The sequence below is a fragment of the Channa argus genome, chromosome 1 (assembly GCF_033026475.1).
Source record: "Channa argus isolate prfri chromosome 1, Channa argus male v1.0, whole genome shotgun sequence".
Classification (NCBI taxonomy): Eukaryota; Metazoa; Chordata; class Actinopteri; order Anabantiformes; family Channidae; genus Channa; species Channa argus.
Genome location: NC_090197.1, coordinates 46,175,341 through 46,194,286, shown reverse-complemented (window position 1 = coordinate 46,194,286; position 18,946 = coordinate 46,175,341). Strand labels below are relative to the sequence as shown.

Sequence of the window (18,946 nt, the reverse complement as noted above, 5' to 3'; positions counted from 1 at the left end):
GCAGAATTCCTAACTCTGCCTTTAAATCTGGGACCCAGTAATAGATGAACAAAAGCTAAGTCAAAATATTAAATATGAAAAACATGTTAGTCTTTTGCTACAGCAGTTCAAAACTGAAACAAAACATTAAGACATATCATTGGAAAACTTAAAATGGTAAGACTGCAACGTTATAAGGCAAAGAAAAGCTTCAGATTGTGTACTCAATTCTGTAAATTACACATTTATTTTCAAGAAATCTTTTAAATATTTTAATGAAACTGCAGACGACACGGTTCTGTATATAATGACTGCACCTTTTTAAATACATCATTTTGTACCTGTTAAAACAATATTTTTTATTGAAAGGTGCAGACCCCAAGTCTCCTAGTGTCAAAAGGCACTTCACTGTGTGAGGGAACCTGGGACGGTGAAGGGCTGAAGCAGCCGTGAGTGTTGAATAGTTTAAAAGCCTCATATTCATTCATGCAACTTATCAAAAACAAAACCAAAAAAGAAGTACAGCCAAGCACCCAACCAGAGAAAAATCTCATGGATAACATGTTGTAGTAGAAAGCTCTGAAAAATTAAGTAGTGACTAGAGAAATTCCCTCAAATGTATCTCCCAGCAACTTTAGAGTTTTATTAGTTGAGTTTCAGAGTCATTTCCTTACTGGCAGCTTGCCAGACAAACCAACAGACTCAGTTCTGTTTATTTGCCTGTGCTACATCTTTTTTTCTTATCTTTTCTTTCTTTCTTTCTTTTTTTTTTATTTTTTAAGTATTTTTGGTTAGCTACAAGTCTTAAAGTGTTATACATGAAAATGGAAATGTGCTCCAGACGCATTCTGACAGTCAGAGGTTTGAGGTGCGAGTTTAAGGGCTTTTGGGTGATGCTGCCTAGCCTCACTGCTGTGCCAGAAGGGCATTCCTGTTGGCCTTCATCTTCTCCAGGCGCTTTACTAGGTGGTTATTGGTCATCTCCATCTCTTCTATCTTATCCAGAGCTGTGCGTAACTGTGGAGGAAACAAAGTAGAGTAATACCTACTGATTGTCTTCTGCTAAAAAATGTGTAAGTTACCCGGGAGTTAGTCTGTGTTTTTACCTCTCTTTGCAGTTTCCGTTTTTCGGCTTTAAGTTCGTCTTCTATTTTCTCTGCATTATCTGCTGCTGCTTTGTATCGGGACACTTGCCCTTCAAGTCTGATTATCTGGAAAACATACAAATGTATCCTATTTTAATTTGATGTCAACTATTTTCTTTAAAAAAAGAAATTACTTTTCCACTTACATTTTGTTCCATTGTACCAATTTCCTGTTCTGCTTTAGAAAGCTTGAATTTGTATTCACTAATCTGTCTGTTAGCATCTCCTAAAGAGGAAAACAAACAAGAGTTTAAAAATCTAAAAAACAACAAAAAATTTTATGTCACTAATCCTTGTGTTGATAACTAAAGAGGAAAAAAAAAAAAAAAAAAAAAAAAACTTACTCTGCATCTCAATAATGTGCAAGTCTGTACCATTCTCCATCCTCTCCCCATCTGTGTATGCACTGTCCATCTTTGAGTGTTTCTGTCTCTCCTCCTCAAACTGATTCTTCAGCTTCCTGATCTGAGCCAACAGTTCATCCTTTTCCTCTGCCAACTTCCGTAGCCTGACATCTACAAGACAGATAAACAATATTACTTTTAACTGTTGAAATTTCTGTTGACAAGAAGACAAAATTTTGTGATATATTCACAAAAGAAATGCTGTATATTCTGCTATGCTCACTGCTTTGGCCAACAGGAACATGAGCAGAATGTTTTCATCACTGAGTTGTGATGTTGAAAGAGTGTCTTATTGCAAGCTTGCAACTTAGGCACACCTAATCAGATCCAGAGTTTCTCTAGATAAAATTCACATTCTCTGACTTACCCAGCGGGCCTTCTCCTGCGGACTCCAGTACCTGGGCGGCCTCCTGGGAGACCACAGTGATCCCTGAGGACAGAGGCTCATGGTTGACATCTCCATTTGGTGTACCATCTGGAATAATGACCAACCCGTGTTTCTGTTATGAGAAAACAGCAGTTACTGTGAAAAAAAAAATCCATATTTTGCTGGCAGAAAGTTCATAGTACAAGTGTTCACAATCATATGACTGAATGAATAACTCAACCAACCAATGAATGAATAAGCAGAGTTTTGATACAGAATAAAACATAATGCATTTTGAAAAGTAAAATCATGACACAGTGTATGAAAAACTGAGTAAATGAAAAAATAGAATGTATCCAAAATGAAGGTTCTTATCTTCACACTTCACACTACACACTTCTTCACACGAACCGTAAGCATGAAGTTACAAATCAAAGCCTACTTGTCAATGATAAAACAGGTTCTGTGAACATTTGCATTTACTAAAACAACAAGTATCTGTTGTATAGTCATTTGCAGAACCACTTGTAACCAACAAAACCAGCAAAAAAAAGCAGCAAAGTTGTTAAAAAAGGTGACAAAGAAATAAAATGAAAAGGAAAAATTAGGTAAAAAAAACCCCATAAAAATACAGTAGCATCTTTGATAGCATTAACTGGATTCTAACCGAAAGCAAAAGAACAGAACACTTTTTTGGACAGCAACTATCCAACTTTGTTTTCAGTTCAGGGACTGCTGCACCTACCTCTCCTGCTTTAGCTTTCCCCTTGATGTCAGCGAGCTCATCTCTGAGCTCATCTCTCTCTTTCCTAATGCAATCAAAGTACTCTTTCTGCCTCTCTAGAGCCTGGCCACATAGATGGGAGAGGACAAAAGAGAGGAGAAGAAGCAGAGAAGTTGGATAGACTTAGACAAACATGGCAACCCAACATGCAACAGTAAGACATGTCCATGCAAAAACATGCACTGTGCACCTTGACCCAACAAGAAGGGTGTGGAAACAAACAGTAAAACAGATGGGGACATGGTGACATGCTCACAGCTTCAGGGAAATCCTAAGAAAAGAGGCAGAGTACTCAGGCTGATGGGTTTATTAAGAGGTCATTTCTTCTGCTTTTGCACCCTCTGAAAAAACTACAGATGTAAGTATGATGCTTTCAACATTAGGAAGTCTGACTTTTCTACCTAACAAATGAACTTATCCACAGGTGGAACATGCATGTCATGCTAGAATATTTGCAATACATTACTCTTCAAGTTTAAACCACAGTTCTGAACAAACTTTGATTTCAGTGGCAGTCTTTAACAGAATTAGCCTAGGTTACAGAATCCAAATTGAAAACCCTGTTATTTTAACATGCAAAAATCCAATTGTGAATGTGGGATGGGTTTAGGTATGTGCTGTTGCCTAAGGGTCTCAAACATGCAGAGACAGTATAAAAGGCAAAAGACCTGGTTGTTAAAAGGCTGAAAAACCCAACCATCTGTTGCCTCTCATGCTCTGTCAGAGCACACACATGAGACCTCCTACCCCAATCTTTTTGTCCTTCCAGTTTATCGTTTCCTGAAGGTCAAACACCTCTCTGGTGAGGGCATCTAACTTAGTCTGCATTCGCTGGCTTTCCTGGAGTGATGTTTAACAGTAACAAGATGACACAGCACAGTGTAAGAACAGAATAGGGAAATTTGAATGTAACAAAAACAAAAGAAAAAATAAAGGTATAGACATAAATAATGAGATGCAGAAACAAGTTAAAGGATGACAGAAGGAGATAATGATAGTATTTAGTCAGAACAATGAATGTCAGAAGGGACAGAGAAATTGACATAGAGGCAGGCTAGTACCAACAGAACCAACAGAGTCCCCTCTACAGCCTGCACAGAGGCACCAACTCTTTAGAGGTATTGACAGCATTTGGCCAGAAACAGTTTGTATTTCTAATGTAAGGGCAGTCTGACCTCTATAAGCTCATCTCTCTGGCGGATTCCCTCTTTTAGTTCTTCTTGTTTATGCTGCAGCACTGTACATGTGTGCTTCTGTCTTTCTAGTTCCTGTAAACACAGACAAAAATTTTTAGCTAAAACACTTCCAATGCAAATATTTTGTGTATTGACCTGCGAGAAATAGACTCTTCTGTGATTGAGTGATATTTCACCTTTGACTTATCTTCCAGCTCCCTCTTCATCTCTGCTGTTTGTTCCTCCATTTCCTCTATGACGTCCTTCAGCGTGTCCACTTGATAGATGAGGTTAGCTTTGTCATTGTCCAGCTGTGCATTTGATACCATGGCTTTCTTATACTTCTCCTCAACTTCTGCAAGTGACTCCTGATGATGGGGGGAGTATGTTAATAAACTGAGTAAACGAAACGACAACTTACCTACATACATGCAGCAGGTGGGCTCTGGTATAAAAACTATTTGCGTCTTAACACAGCAAACATACAACACACTTCTAAAATTTCTAAATATAACTTTAAGTAAAGGCATTTCCCCATTCTCCATCATCCTTTGTGTTTTTTATTTTTTTATTTTAAGCACTTTAGGCCTAATATTTGATATGCAATTAATCAGAAGGGTTTGAATCCCTTTCAAAAATACAACAAGGCAATAGTGTATAAAGGTTATATGAAAGAACTACATGTAAACCAGGAAACAAGTAGGAAGAAAACTAATCTAGCAAAGTACATTGGCTGTATCCAACTCTATCAGGACCAAGTCAGGAGTTGGGTTGGTTAGTAAACTAAACTACTCTCGTCAATAAAACATACAGTGTTTTTACTAAGAGAATGGGAAGCCAAATCACAGCACCATCTAAAACTTTGGAAAACCAGGGTGGAAATGGAGCCTCAAATCGAAAGTATTACTGTTATCTGTCAGCAGGTGGAGCTTATTACTTTACTATTTGGAACCTACTGAATTGTAGGAGCGTCTTTATTTCAGACCACAACCACTGAGTTGGATCAAAACAAGAAGTGAGGGAGATCATGCAAAACAGAAAGGCTCATTACTAAGGATATAAAATACAGCTATAGTGTTAAGCAGGGGAGGGGGGGGAAGTAGATTTGGGGAGGCAGGGGTGGGCGGGTGGGGTTAGCGACACCATTCTGCTCCCAGAGGACAAGAGAAGACATGCTTTGAGCTCAAGCCCCTCTACCTTTAGCTCTTTAAGCCCTTGCATGTACCGCCCTTCTACATCCTGAATCTGGTCCTTTAGTTCATAGATATCCTGTAGAGCAGATGGAAGGAATGATTGGAGTGAACTGGGGCAACAGAGAAAGTGGGGATCAAGGGCAGATAACAAAGCACCCTTGCTGCCATCTCAAAGACAGTTCAGCTTGCATACACATGACCGCCAAGTATAAGGAACCGGTACACATGACACATGTCACATCCAGTTATCCCGTGCACAAATACAGAAATAAAGGATAAAAGCAGAGACAGAACAGCAGGGAGGTTTATATGCAGAAGATCCAGATTTTTATATAAATAGTTCACACATTGAACATGTTGATATAAGCAAGCATGAATATGTCATGCTGAGCAACACGTAAAATTGTATTTTATGTTTGTATTTGCAATCACGTTATTCGTGTATTCATTCGTGCATGTACAGGTCATACTGAGTGTGTATTGTGCACTTTACCTTAAGTTCACTCAGACTTGTGTCAGGGTCATAGATGCTCCCAGTGTCTGTGCTGCCCCGTCGTGACGAGGTGCCACCCAGTGAAGCCAGAGTGGCTGCTGAGAGACCTGGGGTGGCACCACGGGAAGACGGCTAAAAAACAAAGTGCCAGAGAACTCCAGTCAGAGGAGGAAAAAAACGAACAAAAACAAAACAGAACACTGTCACTGATACTCAGATGGATTTTTGAAATCTGACAAACTAGCTCACAATCACTACAGGCAGCATGTAAAAGCCAGAATACACTTCACAGTTAAGGTTTTGCTGTTACTGTGTAACAGCAAAACCTTAACTACCATCAACTTATTTCCGGTCAGCATAGGTTTTTACTATTGATTAGGATCATGTCAGAAGTATCATGCAGGATCAAGCACTGGTAACTATTCATGTCATATTTAAATCTCATTCACTTTGTGATGCAGGGAAATGAAGCAAAGGCTTAGCTAGAAGATACTATTTGTCCTATGTTACTGTGGTCTCCACATAGCCCTGGGCTGTAGTTACATTCTTGAGGAAATCTGCTTCAGTGGGCCCAATATGGAGCTACTGACTTCTAAAACGTAGGAATGAACTCTTTATTTTTAATCAAAAAATAAACAAACAAACAAACAAAAAAACCACTATTTAGTGCTTAGTGGGGTTTCGTAAATTAAAAAAAATAAAGAAGGCAAAACAATAGCAAACTTACCCGACTAAAATCTGAATACTGCTTGTCACATTTTTCATCCAGCTGAAAAAAAAAGGGTAGAAATATTAGAAAGGAAGATACAGACTATTTTCAGATAACACATCTTGAGTGATCATGCTGGGAGTGGTTTCCTTATCTGTAAATCAGTTAGTCCATGAGTTAACATGAATCAGCTATAAGTTCAGCATTTTTACAGATCATAAAGTTGACAACAACATGCAACAATGATAACCATTTATAAGAAAAAAAGATCTGTTTTAAGTCCATGCTGCTACACACTGCCGCACTGCAGTCACACCCACTTCATCTACCAACAATCATGGATAAAATAAAATAGAAACCAAGTTATTTTTAATCATGCACAGTCAGTCACCCATCTCTGGTGCAGCACTGCATTATCCAGCACACTGTTATGAGCTTAGTTTAGCCACTTACAGTGTCCAGATCTGGAATGCTCAAATCATCAAGGTCAGACACAATACTGCCCCTTCGGTTGGAGCGGCTGAAATAATCAGCAGCCGACTCACTAATATCTGAGAAGTCAGATGACTGCTTATAACAAACACACACACAAACACACACACGCGCGCACACAATGAAGAGGATTGAGACAGAGGCAAAGGTTAAAAATGATAAATTTCAAGAGAGGAAAAGATCAGAAGGAGAACAATGATATATCCAGTCAGTTACTCTAGGCGTTAAAACTTAATGTCAGGTATCTGATGCTCTGACCTAAAACAATACATAAAAAGAAAAAGATGAAAAAGCTTTACAAGAGCATCAACTACTGCAACACAACAATCAGTTTAGATTTTGTACAGCCTAGCCCCCTACAGCTCACCACACTGTCCCTGCGTCCTCTGTTGAAGTGTTCCCGGGACACGCTGCTGACAGTGTCATCATCTGAAGAATTCTGAGAGGAAAACCCACACATAAAAACACACACAAACGCACATGTTGAAGAGGCGAAGTAGTGGCTGATGGGTAATGGCTGCATGCCCAAGGCTTTCACACACACACGCTCTTTAAACAACTTTCACTCAACAACCAGTAGTAGTTTCAATATTAAACAGATACCTGGATCACTCCACTAAATGTAACTGAATTGTATAAGTATCGCCAATTCATGCAACTAAAATATTTTTGTCAAAAGCATCAACTGGAGAGGACTCAATTATGACAACCTTGGTACAACTTTTTAGCCTGCACAGCACAAAACGTTCCTAATTCACGCTGTTTAATGAAAATCATAGACACCATTCCCTAAAGCAAGCTGCAGCCATTTTGGTATGAGCAATCAACTTTGCCACTGAGAACAGTCAGGTCTGACGTTGTAAGGGGGAAGGGGGTAACCTCTTAGGAGTTGCCATCTGTGTTTCTGTTAGCTGACATCATGCAAGTTAGCGGTGGTTTAAAGGTGCTCACCACAGGACTGCTGTGAGTGGAGCTGGCTCCAGAGGAGTACCAGCTGTATTCAGAGGGCTGTGGGTGATTGGAGGAAGACAGGACACAGGATCAATATGAAGATAGACAGCATGCCATAGTAGAGGAGTATGCTGCTGTGGTGGTGACATTGCTGAAACACTGTTTGACAAGCATTTGAAAGACTTACAGCTTTTGAACTGTAGCCCGAGCCGCAAAGACCAGTGTCATCATAAATAGATGCCTGAGGGTACATGTGGGAGACAATGCAGGGCTCAGCAAAACACGAAAGGGAACAGAAAACCTTGACAGACTAGCTAAGTAGGTTGAATAGAGTAACTTTCTCTGGATTACGCAGTCCACAGAAACACCCTGTATTTCCAACATCAAGAAGGCCAAGTGTTTCTGTGTTCTACAACAAAGGCCTTGGCTTCAGATAAACTTCTGCCTTATCTAACTTAAGCACAAATCTCCTGCCACCACCAAGTGCTCAGTGTCCAGAAGCTAAATATAAGCCGCCCTAACCACCCTGGGTAACATAAATGTTTGTAGCCACAGAAAAGGGAAATTTGCTTTTGAGTGTAAACAAAGGCAAGCGAAGGGCTGCTGACCACACACTGGACAGAAACTGACCATGCTGTAGCTGCGAGATAGCCCCGTGCCTATGGTGGAGGATGAGGAACTGGTGGCCTGTCAGAGAGGAAAGGAGCAGGGAAGAGTTACGTGACAGAGGAAAGTCAGACTTGTAATGTAAGGTAGAGAATGTAAGAACAAAAGAGCTGCAGTAAGTGGAATAGGGTAAATGTTTTGCTGAATCAGTAACATTTAAGGCCTTCAGCCTGAAGTGTAGAGTGAAGATGTCAGGTGAGGTGAGGTGATTGTCCCTGCCGACTGTTTTAATACTGGAGGAGCACCGCCTTTGCCAGTAAGCCAGTAATTTACATGAATTCAAATGATCACACAAACTGTTTTAGAGGAGACACAGATATGGTATGCAAGGGAATATCAGCTACACCAGCTATAAAAACACATTTCTCTCTTTGCTTTGATGCTTTTGTAATACACAATTTCCCTCACTGCAGTTATAAATTATGTTTGCTTTACAAAAACAACCTTGCAGACAGGAAGTTACTGCTTCAACTCATTTCTAGTTTCACTGAGTATCTTTTAAAAATCAGCCTGCGAATAAAATAGCTAAAAGTTGTGGGGCATTAAGAGGAGGACCAACCCGAGGCTGATAGGTTGAAGCGGAGGGCGGAGGAGGTGGTTTGGTCTTCGTCAGGCTGGTGTAGTTCCTCTGATCATGGTACAATCCTGTCTGGAATGTTAGCAACATAATAGGATCTCAAATAAACACTGACACAACAAATTTTATCCTCAAGTGTTAGACCAATGTCTATTTAAGACACATTTAACACTGTCTAGCCAACATCTTTGCAAGAAAGGAAATTAACACAAAATGTAATAAGGCTAAAGCTGCTAAATATAAAACTGCCACTGCAAGCCACTATTCCACTAGTCTAGATTGTCTCTATGCTTGAAGCTGCTACAAAGATGCCAACAATGAGAGTACACTGACCAGCAGGTCCTTCTTCGAGGATGAAGACTTTTTATGGCCATGTAGATCATTGTATACAGAACTCTATCCAGCCATGAAAAAAGTGTCACAAAAGCTCAAATGAGACAAAGGACTAAAAAAAAGGCACAGAAATAAATGGACTATAAACACAGTTACATACAGTAGAGCGGGAACTCTTGAGGATGGAGCTAGTGGAGAGGCCATCAGACTGACGGGAGAACAGGAGTCAGAGGAATTATGATCAGAAGAAGAACATTTGAGAACCCATTAGGGGGCTGTTAGGTCTTGCTGTCTTTTGTCTCACTGACAGCATCTTATTTGTTTAGAAGATTATTTAATCCAACATGCCAACAGACAATGCAAACCATTTCTCCATACACCCTTGCCAAGGTCAGAGTGAGAGAACAAAATCAGTCACTGGCACTGACGATTACAGTGCTTGTGTGATGTTACAAAGTGAAGAAAATGCATTGTTGAAATTGCAATGTCAAGCAAATGATAAATAAGTACATGTATCAAACATTACAAATGCAGGCAATTAGTCATTTTATTCCATATGCAATCAAGTTTAAAACACCCTGTGTGTCTAAATTTAGAAGGTTAAAAAAAAGTTGAAATGTTGGCAAAATGCTAAAAATCCAATTTAAGAGTCATCAGAATCCCATAGTTACACAGTTAAAGGATGGTACAGGTTGAAATTCAAAGTGGAAAAGAAAGTAAAACAGTGGCCTCCTGCAGTCTTCTTCCAGGTGTAATCTAATCAGTCATATCATATTCTCAGATACTGAGCCAAAAACAAGAGACAGACAGATATTTCAAGAAAATCCTCAACGTGAAAACCGCTAGTTAACATCAATCCCATCCTTTGGAATAGAAATTAATTCTTTAAAGTTAGCTAGACCTAAACTCTGGTTACATGATGAGAATCCAGGTGTTTAGCAAACTCCACACAAATATCTAATATGCTGTATATAAGTACATGCATACACAACGCACCAAGGCATCCTTTCTGCGGGAGCTGGATCGAATTTTACTAGAATCCAAGTCACGTATTGCTGAGGACGTTGACTTAAAGTGAAAAAATTAAAAATAAATAACAGAAAAAGGCAAATATTAAGATAGATCTGCTCTAAAAGAAGAAAAGCATACTTTGTTTAACAGGCATGAACTCTAGTCTATTATGCATTTTGCTTAAATGAATTTGTTTTACAAGTTCTTTCTTGACAAGAACAATGGCTTTCACACATTAATGTGACCCTATGAGAGCAAGGTCTCAATACAACTTCCATATTATGTACGCACCCTGTAGCTGCGGACTGACATGACATCATCATCCAGCCCCTGTTGATGTGGAAACAGAGTCACAGCAGAAAACCAGACAGAGAGGAACATGAGTGAGGTGAGATTAACTGAAGGATTAAAGCAGAAAGAAGAAAGGAAATACAGACAGACAAAGAGAAAGTAAGAGGGGGAGATACAGACCCGACGATGGCGGCTGCTGGCTCTACTACTACTAGAACCTCTGGCTTTTTCTGTGTCAGCCTAGAGTCACAGGAAAATTGGTAAGAATTATACAGTGAGAGTAGAGAGGCTCAATCACAGGGGTGAATAAGATCACTGCAATGCTCAACTATACTAAAACAAAACCATGCAAGATTTCTGACACAAAGTTTAAAACCAAATGGATGTCAGACATTTATAAATGTTATCCTTTAGCACAACAACATTAAAAGTTGTTAAAGGCTGCAAGTTTTTGTCTCAACTGTTCTAAAAAAAGGCAATTTAACAAAATGATTACTTTTTACTGTTTAAATAAACCAACATACATACAGATGTATTCCATGCAAAAGTGAATTTCAATCATTCAAAACTATTCATTAAGTTCACCCTTTCTGAGGTAGCGGGAGTTTGGAATATGGCTAAACCTCCAAGCCACCTTCCTGCATGCAGTCACCCGCCCTAAATAAAGTCAAAGGCCAAAGCCTGCTCTACAAATACACACAGTCACAGATTACGGTGTCTCCAAAGCAAATACACTGTTAAGGCATAGTTCCGCAATGAGGTACAGTGTAGTTTATGAGTGAAGTGCAGCTAAATGGTCAGGGTTGACTGGGGATCAATCCCACACACCAGGCTGTATTAGTGGAGTGAGAGGCTACAACACTCTCTCTCTCGCCTACCATCCATTGGTGAATCTGACCCCATTTTCTGTTACTACTGCTGGATGAGTGGTAAGAGAGCTGGATAGAGGAAGGAAATGCCAGGAAAAACATACAATCATACTTTGACTCAAAACTGCTGAAATGTAAAAACTGGGCGACATGCGCAACTGAAATAGAACTTTTGGTTTCATCTGTGGACATTCTGTACTCGTTTTTTTTTTTTAATGTGTGGTATCTGTGGGTATATTTTTCCATACAAACTGACAGGTTAAGGTAAACATTTCAAATAGACCAGAGTTTCTTCTGCACCAGCATCTATGGATAAGGATGAATAGGTTATAGAGACTGAGGAAGTTATTGTTATTAATAGGCCATGTAAAAATAAAAACATTGGGGAGGAAATGTCAACATTTATTCTGTGAAGATATGAGCTGAGGTTGTAAAATGGTAACAGTGCACCTTTGACAGTTAGGTGCATTTAGTGTTATATACCTCTTTCTGTTGGCGTTCAAGTTCCCTCATTCGAATATCCCTGGCTTCTGCCCGTGCTGCCCTTTTTGCTGCCAGCCTCGCCTCCGCCTGTGAGACACAACATGAACATATTTATTAATACAAGAGGGGGGGAGAAAAACAAGCACACCACAGTATAATTTACAAATCTGGATAATCAAGCCATACACTTCCTGTTAAAGAGAGGAGATACTGGGAGATTTACACATGGCTTTAGTTCCCTTCTTCACAGCTGTCAAGCCTTAAGGGCATGCAGCTTCTTTCCCTAGCACAAATCAAATTAACCAAGCCTTTGATGATGAGTTTGCCTTTATGGTTTATGGTTGTGCAGCACAAATTAAAAATGACAACACTGTGATTTATTTACCAGACATAAAAAGAAATTAGAAAGTTCTTTAAAAAAAGAAGACAAAAGACAAAACAAAAACTGCTTTCTTTTCCGAGATATACAAATTATAGCTATGTGCAACATCAGAAAATGGTGTCCCATATATAAAAACCTACTCCAGTATTAAACAATGTTGTAATCATATTGCTGGATGTTAAGTAAGGAGACACAGTAGTACACAATTGGTATATGTATACTCAGCTGCCAGTGAATAGGTACACCTTATAAATATACATACATACATACATACAACCCCTAGAAAAGTTTTTCTTAAAAGGCATTCATTTAGCATTAAGACGACTTAACTTTAGGGTTTTTTGAGAGGACACTGTTGAACTGGAACAACTCGCTTTTAGTTATCATACTCTCACTGATATAAATAAGTTGGACAAAATTACAGAAACTAATTTGCATTTGTCTTAGCTAGGTGATAAAACAAGTGCAAAGAGTAGTTTTGGCACATAGTGTATGTTTACCTTTAATGAACCATCTATGAGTTTCTTATCTGTCGACTCAAGCACCCCTGTGATCTTTAATGAAATAATTAGTAAATTTAATGCATGGACAGGTGGATGGATAATTTAAACTCCTAAATTAAAAAAAAAAAAAAAAAAAAAAAGTAATTTAGACTAGTGTGTCCAAACTGACCAATTTCCTCTGTGAACCCTGGGGTCCTGTGCATAATGAGTACTAGGAATACCTCATCCCCAACATGTGCTAACCATCAGTTTCAGGGGGTCTAATTTAAAGCCTTTGTATGGGGGATACCAACAAAGAACAAACAAACTGACAGAGAAGTACAGTATCAAGAAAAAACGAGTGAGTCACCATATTGTGGTTCTGCTCAGGCACTAAACATGGAAGTAATTTTGCTGTATTCAAACAGTTGAACCTTATGAATCACAAACAGGTCTAAACTAAACTAAACCTAAAAAACCCTCCTCTAGGGTAAAGCGAAGAAACATAATTTGCTCCCAACAGAGTCTCAATATGAACAGGACTTTTATAAAGTGATGGACAGCAGAGAAGGGGTCATTTAGACAATCCTATAACCTAAGGCGGTAGTACACAGGAGAAGAATATTCTTCTGTTACATTCATGTTACAGTTTACATAGCACCATGCTCTGAAACTAAACATCCCACCAACAAAGAGTGGCACACTTGCTCATGGAGCGGAGCCCATTATCACCAACTAAAAGACAGTCCATAAATACTGTGCATGGTGTGTTCAGTATCTCACTGCAGACAAACACTGTCAGCGTTCCAGCAATTTCTTATCTGCATAGTCAGAATGGAAGGCCTATATGGGCTATCTCTGTCTCAATGATAGCCTGAACTGAAAACTGTTGTATATTAATGCTGAGCAGACACCAAAAATTAAATCTATAAATTTCTAGCTATTACACAAAACTATTATATATAACCAGAAAAGTGTGTGAATATGTTTGTATGTATGTTTTACATGTAATGTTTACAAAACTGCATGAAAACGAAACCAAAACCCAAGAGCATTAATGGTTGAACATTATCTTGCAAATATAAATGCTTGTGTGGGACACTGTTGTTAACCATTTAGTATTGTTTCTCTTTGCGACTTTGGAGTTTAATTGGTCAAACTGAAATATTAAAGTGCAGAGAGCAAGTAAAGTTGTAAATGGACAAGGAGGGACAGCAAATAGGAAAGAGAGACAGCTGGCTCTGTCCTCTGCACCTGTTGAGCCGTCCGACAGTATGACCTGCACAGAAGCACAGCTGAGCTCTCTGTCTCTGTCCTATCTATAGCTTCACCCACCAGTCCCCATTTCTTGGGCAGCCACATTATGTGTAAGAGGGTAATCTGAGCAGCAGAAGTTCACCATCAAACACACCTCCAATAATTTGGTTAATGAGAGTCCAGTAATCCACCATGAGAACACCTGGAGCACTCAGAGTCACTGAGAATGTGATAGAAATCAAATAATGCCACAGTTATTGTAGTAGTTATGAAAATCTATCATAATAAAAAACAAACAAATAATTAAAAATAATGAATTAAAACAATAACTAGTAAATGTGGTACAGCATATCAAGTCAAATTTCTGTGATTATTTCATTTACTATCTCAATCCAACACCATTTCATTACAGTTCATTTCAAAAAATAAACTGTCAATACATATGGTAAATGAAACGATCTGATAATGCTGTAAATACAGCTTGAAACAGAATACTTTCAGATCAATATGTACATGCCTAAAATTTAGCAATAACCTCGGGTTTACCAACTACACATGGTAACAGTACCTGGAGTCCACTGGCTTTTAACATACACTGTAATATGTACATGCTCTCTGCAGCCTAAACATTCTTCTAACTGCAGGTTAAAAGAGAAAGTGTAAAATGTTGATAGCTCAATTGCAATTATATGGACTATGAACTATAGCTTCCAAACAAATACACTCCCTCTGTACTGTAGACTGAGGAAGTCAATGATTGCCTTGTTCAAGCAACCAATAGCTCCCTTAGATCCTAAACTTAGACAACAGGTATGAGATGATCACCCAGTTCTAAAACTTGGAGAGTGTCAGATTTGTAAGCAAGCAACTAGTATTCAAAATTACTGACTGCCCAGTAATGCAAGAGGCTGGTGACGACGCAGGCTCAAATTTGCTCTCAGCAGTGATGAGTGCCAAGTGCAGACAGAAAGGCTGTAACTTTCCCTAAGCAGACACAGCCAACACGAGGCAAATGTTTTGAGCAATGTTTTGAAGATTTGTTTGTGTGTGCAACATGTTTAACACTGACCCCTTGAACACCCTGCACAGCTGACCCAATCTCTGATTCACTTCACGAAGAGATTCAGATTTAGGACCTAACTGGGAGGGTCAGATGACTCATGTTTCTATGACCGGCCTGCATGACTATAAAGAGCAAATGGAGCTTTGTGCTTAGTGCCCAAGAATGAGGTACTGCACAGCACAGATGAAGCATTTTTAGTGGATCAAGGAAAATATATGTAAAAAGATTTTTTCCACTCTTAAGTGTGTACCCAGAAAAGCATGAAATCTTTTGGCTTGACTGCAAACCATCACGCTATGTGTCTATTTTTTCTATGACAAAAACTTTGAACTCTGAAAAACCATATTAGCATTTCATGTTATAGCCACTCAATTCTAAGAAAAGGCAGAGGAATGGAAGCCCAACTTTGGAAAAAAATGTAATAATCCCTGGGCATGTCGTTACAGGCCAGGCAGCTTTTCTTCTCTACCCGTATTTTTCCTCCCCAAACAAAAACACTACAAGTCAGGTCTGCCTCTCTGTAGTGCAAAGCAGCTCTCTCGATTTGCTTAGGCTAAAACATACATTGACCAGCAAGACTTGATCATGCCAAATCCAACACACTTCAAATAGACATTATTATTGGCACAGCCAATTGACTGAGGCCCTGACTCTCATTCACTTACCTACTGGGCACTAAACAGATAAATCTGTAAGCAACCCTCTAACCTCATTGACTAAGACTACTGGGTGTTAACTAGACAATTCTTTAAGAAATATGACAAATCTAGCACATTAAAATATAAATCTAATACTAAAGTTGAGTCTGGCTGATTGTGGCTGATTTAACACATCTGTCTTACAAACCCTCGCGAGTTGCTATCAAAGCAACAAGTCTCTAATTCAAAATTTACTTCTATCTAATGTTAGATTGATTGTACTCTCTGACACCTCATTTTTACTAAGTCTGCTCCATTTCTTAGTATTGTGTTTGTAGAAATAAAGTTTTCTAAGTAAATGCTGAAATATCAAAATCTGTTTTTTTAAAGGTAGTAGTAATTTTTTCATAATAATTACAACAAATCCTTAACTGCCTGATAGTTCTGCCAAAATTAACTTTAGAAGGGGTAAAAATATATATTTCTGTTGATTCTTTCCATTATCTCTCAAAGTAGGATAATTAGAAAGATGGTTCAACTATTAACTTTGGTTTTAACAATGGCAATGACACAGTTAAGGCCTCTCTTTCAGCCACTGTCAGACCATCATGAGAGCTGGTAATGGTTTCAATGGTCTACTCATGTTTGTTTTATTTTAAAATGTTATGCTACTGTGATGACAAATGAACAACATTTAAGAATGACAAATCAATTCTCCACCTACCACTGAAAAGCCCATTATCTAGATTACAAACAATGAAATTTGAGCTGGATAAAATCCTATTAACATAGATTTGGCAATGCATGGATGGAGAAATGTAGGGGGACTATAATACAAGTTTAACCCAGTGTGCTTTAAAAACAGATAAACATCATAGTGTACGAACTTACCTCCCTAGCAATGCTACTCAAGGCCTCATCCTCTGCTGAGAACCGATCTTTCAGTGGGGCACGCTTTCTACCAGAACCTTGGGTCCCCATGTTGTCTCTGGAACTGCTGTCCCACCAATGATGTGTAAGGCCAGTTTAAAAAAAAAAACAAAAAACAAACAAACAAAAAAAATATGTACAAGTACCTAGAGGAAAAAAGAAGAGGTAGAAGAATCGTACTTCAACAGGTCAGTAAGCTAAGCCAGATGCTTTAATATTCTGGTATATGCATGTCTCATGTAATTACATTTTATTATCTATGGTTTTATGGACTTCAGTCTCCCTAGCAATCCATACATCCATACACTGCTTATCTTCAGTCACTCATATATGCCACCTTCAAGAGCTTTGGATATTAAGTTTTGGCTACATGAACCAGTTTGTTAGGGGCAAGTACGTCTATTAAACATTTTAAACCACAAACACTCCATATATGATTGCAACACATTTCTTCATAAGAAAAATATGATGAAAAATAACTTGAATATTGATCTGAAGTCCAGATTGTTTACTAATTACTTTTGCCTTAGTCTTCCTAATGGCCAGCACAACACAACTAATTTGATGGAACTCCATTAATATCAAAGTTAAGAGGTCACGTTGACAAATCGTTCTGCGGATGACTGGTGCACACAAGGGGGAAAACGCCTAGTTTAGCACCGGGATTTGTCAGAGGACCCAAGCGATGGTCGTTGACCCTGATGAACAACATAACGTTAACGCTAGATCCAAACTTCATCAAGCCCAGTCTGACCACCTGAGAATGTCTGACCGGCAAAAAAAATCAATTCAGATAATGACGTAAACAAATGATAAGATGAGAACTTAAGTTATTGTTATCTGAAGTGAATCAACCAACTACAAATAACGTGAACACACGTTAAGTTGCTGAAACATTTATGACGTTTGCTCGGTCAGTTTTCCACTCAGCGAAAAGCTAACATTACCGTTTCTATATTGTGCCCATTCTTGATAAGTATTGGTTACTACCTTAACTTGGCCACAGCTGATGTTACACAAATATACTTTAGCTAATGATGCTAACTTTAACATTGACCAGAGTTAGCCAACTCATTGATAAGCTAACTGGGGGTTATGACAAGCGTTCTGACCTACTGAAATGCTCATTAAAACAAAGTCCTTTAGCTAGATTCTTACTGTACGTCCTTTAAAGCTAACGCGTTACAAAAATGACAACTATCGAGATAAGTCCTTCCTGCGGCAAATACACTCGGCACCCTAGAAAATCCAGAGCTAGCGGACCCGTTTAGCTGGGTAGTTAGCTTAGCTAGCCACAACCTCGACTCTCCAGAGATAGACAGGGCAAACTGGCACTGATCATCCTGTCGTATTTCCCACCCCAAAAATATAACGTTACCTTCGTGAGAATTTTGAATAACGCGCAGTAGCACCACGAAGTTGTCCCTTTTCTTCTTGAGGTTTAGGAAAGAGCCATTCGGTGTCTCTTCACAGATTGGCAGTGTTTTTGTCCACAGTGACAGCTGTCACCAGTCCGCTTTTCCACCGATATCTACTGTCCTCCTTACCCAGTTTCCACACACTCTGGTTAGCTCCAAAGGTCCCGGATGCTGGAAAAAAATGTGGGTGTGATGCTGCATTTACGGACCCTCAGACTCGTTAAACGTCTATCTAGACCGAGACAGGATTATTTCAACACAGAGTGACTAGTTTTGTACAACATTTTTATAACTATAAAAGTGTATTTTCAATATGGAAATTCAAAATCGAAATTTTGTAAAAAAAAAAATCAAATATTGGTATAGCATGATTACCCTGATGAAATGTAGAACATATTGCTGCTGGTAAAGGCTTTGTATGACACGCTATTTTTTAAATAAAAAATTTAATTTTTACCTATAAATGGTTTGAGTTTCAAATAAATTGTTATAAATTTCAATTCAAATCTATAACTGTTTATCATTTCCAAACTAGGAGTACTCTTTCACTGAGAGATGCTGACCAATTATATGTTGGTTACTGGTCTAGGAAAACGATTGTCAATGAACAATAATCAGATGGGAAATCTGGTTATACACAATTTGTATAATTTCCTTTTTTTCAAGTATTTTCCTCAAGGGAGTATGCAACCTTATTATGAACCGAACTTGTCCTATGATTGTAATGTAAAATTAGTAATCTTACTTAAATGGTCTGCACTTATATAGAGCTTTTCTACCTATTGCACTTTACACTCCTTCTCATTCACCCATTCGCACTCACAATCACCCACACACTTACGCGCCAATGATCG

The 18,946-nt window shown here is 38.7% G+C and overlaps 1 protein-coding gene across 26 annotated transcripts; it reads right to left on the bottom strand.

Annotated features, from left to right (window-relative positions):
* Positions 1–202: 202 nt before the first annotated feature.
* Positions 203–18,250, bottom strand: lrrfip2 (leucine rich repeat (in FLII) interacting protein 2). Of its 26 annotated transcripts, XM_067526319.1 has the most exons (27): positions 18,053–18,250; positions 16,636–16,820; positions 11,923–12,009; positions 11,449–11,508; positions 10,751–10,810; positions 10,571–10,609; positions 10,265–10,336; positions 9,429–9,476; positions 9,269–9,331; positions 8,918–9,007; positions 8,323–8,379; positions 7,880–7,933; positions 7,693–7,749; positions 7,109–7,180; positions 6,703–6,816; positions 6,268–6,309; positions 5,541–5,672; positions 5,052–5,123; positions 4,052–4,222; positions 3,855–3,947; positions 3,427–3,519; positions 2,641–2,742; positions 1,896–2,028; positions 1,469–1,639; positions 1,271–1,350; positions 1,086–1,190; positions 203–996 (listed from the first exon to the last, which is right to left on the bottom strand). In XM_067526319.1, exons 2-27 carry the CDS (start codon positions 16,723–16,725, stop codon positions 886–888), a joined length of 2,268 nt encoding a protein of 755 aa, XP_067382420.1. In that variant the 5' UTR covers positions 16,726–16,820; positions 18,053–18,250; the 3' UTR covers positions 203–885. The 26 variants fall into 26 exon arrangements, with proteins under 26 accessions (XP_067382420.1, XP_067382365.1, XP_067382461.1 ...); XM_067526264.1 differs by having other exon boundaries at positions 10,571–10,810; XM_067526360.1 differs by lacking the exon at positions 10,265–10,336 and having other exon boundaries at positions 18,053–18,249.
* Positions 18,251–18,946: the final 696 nt, after the last annotated feature.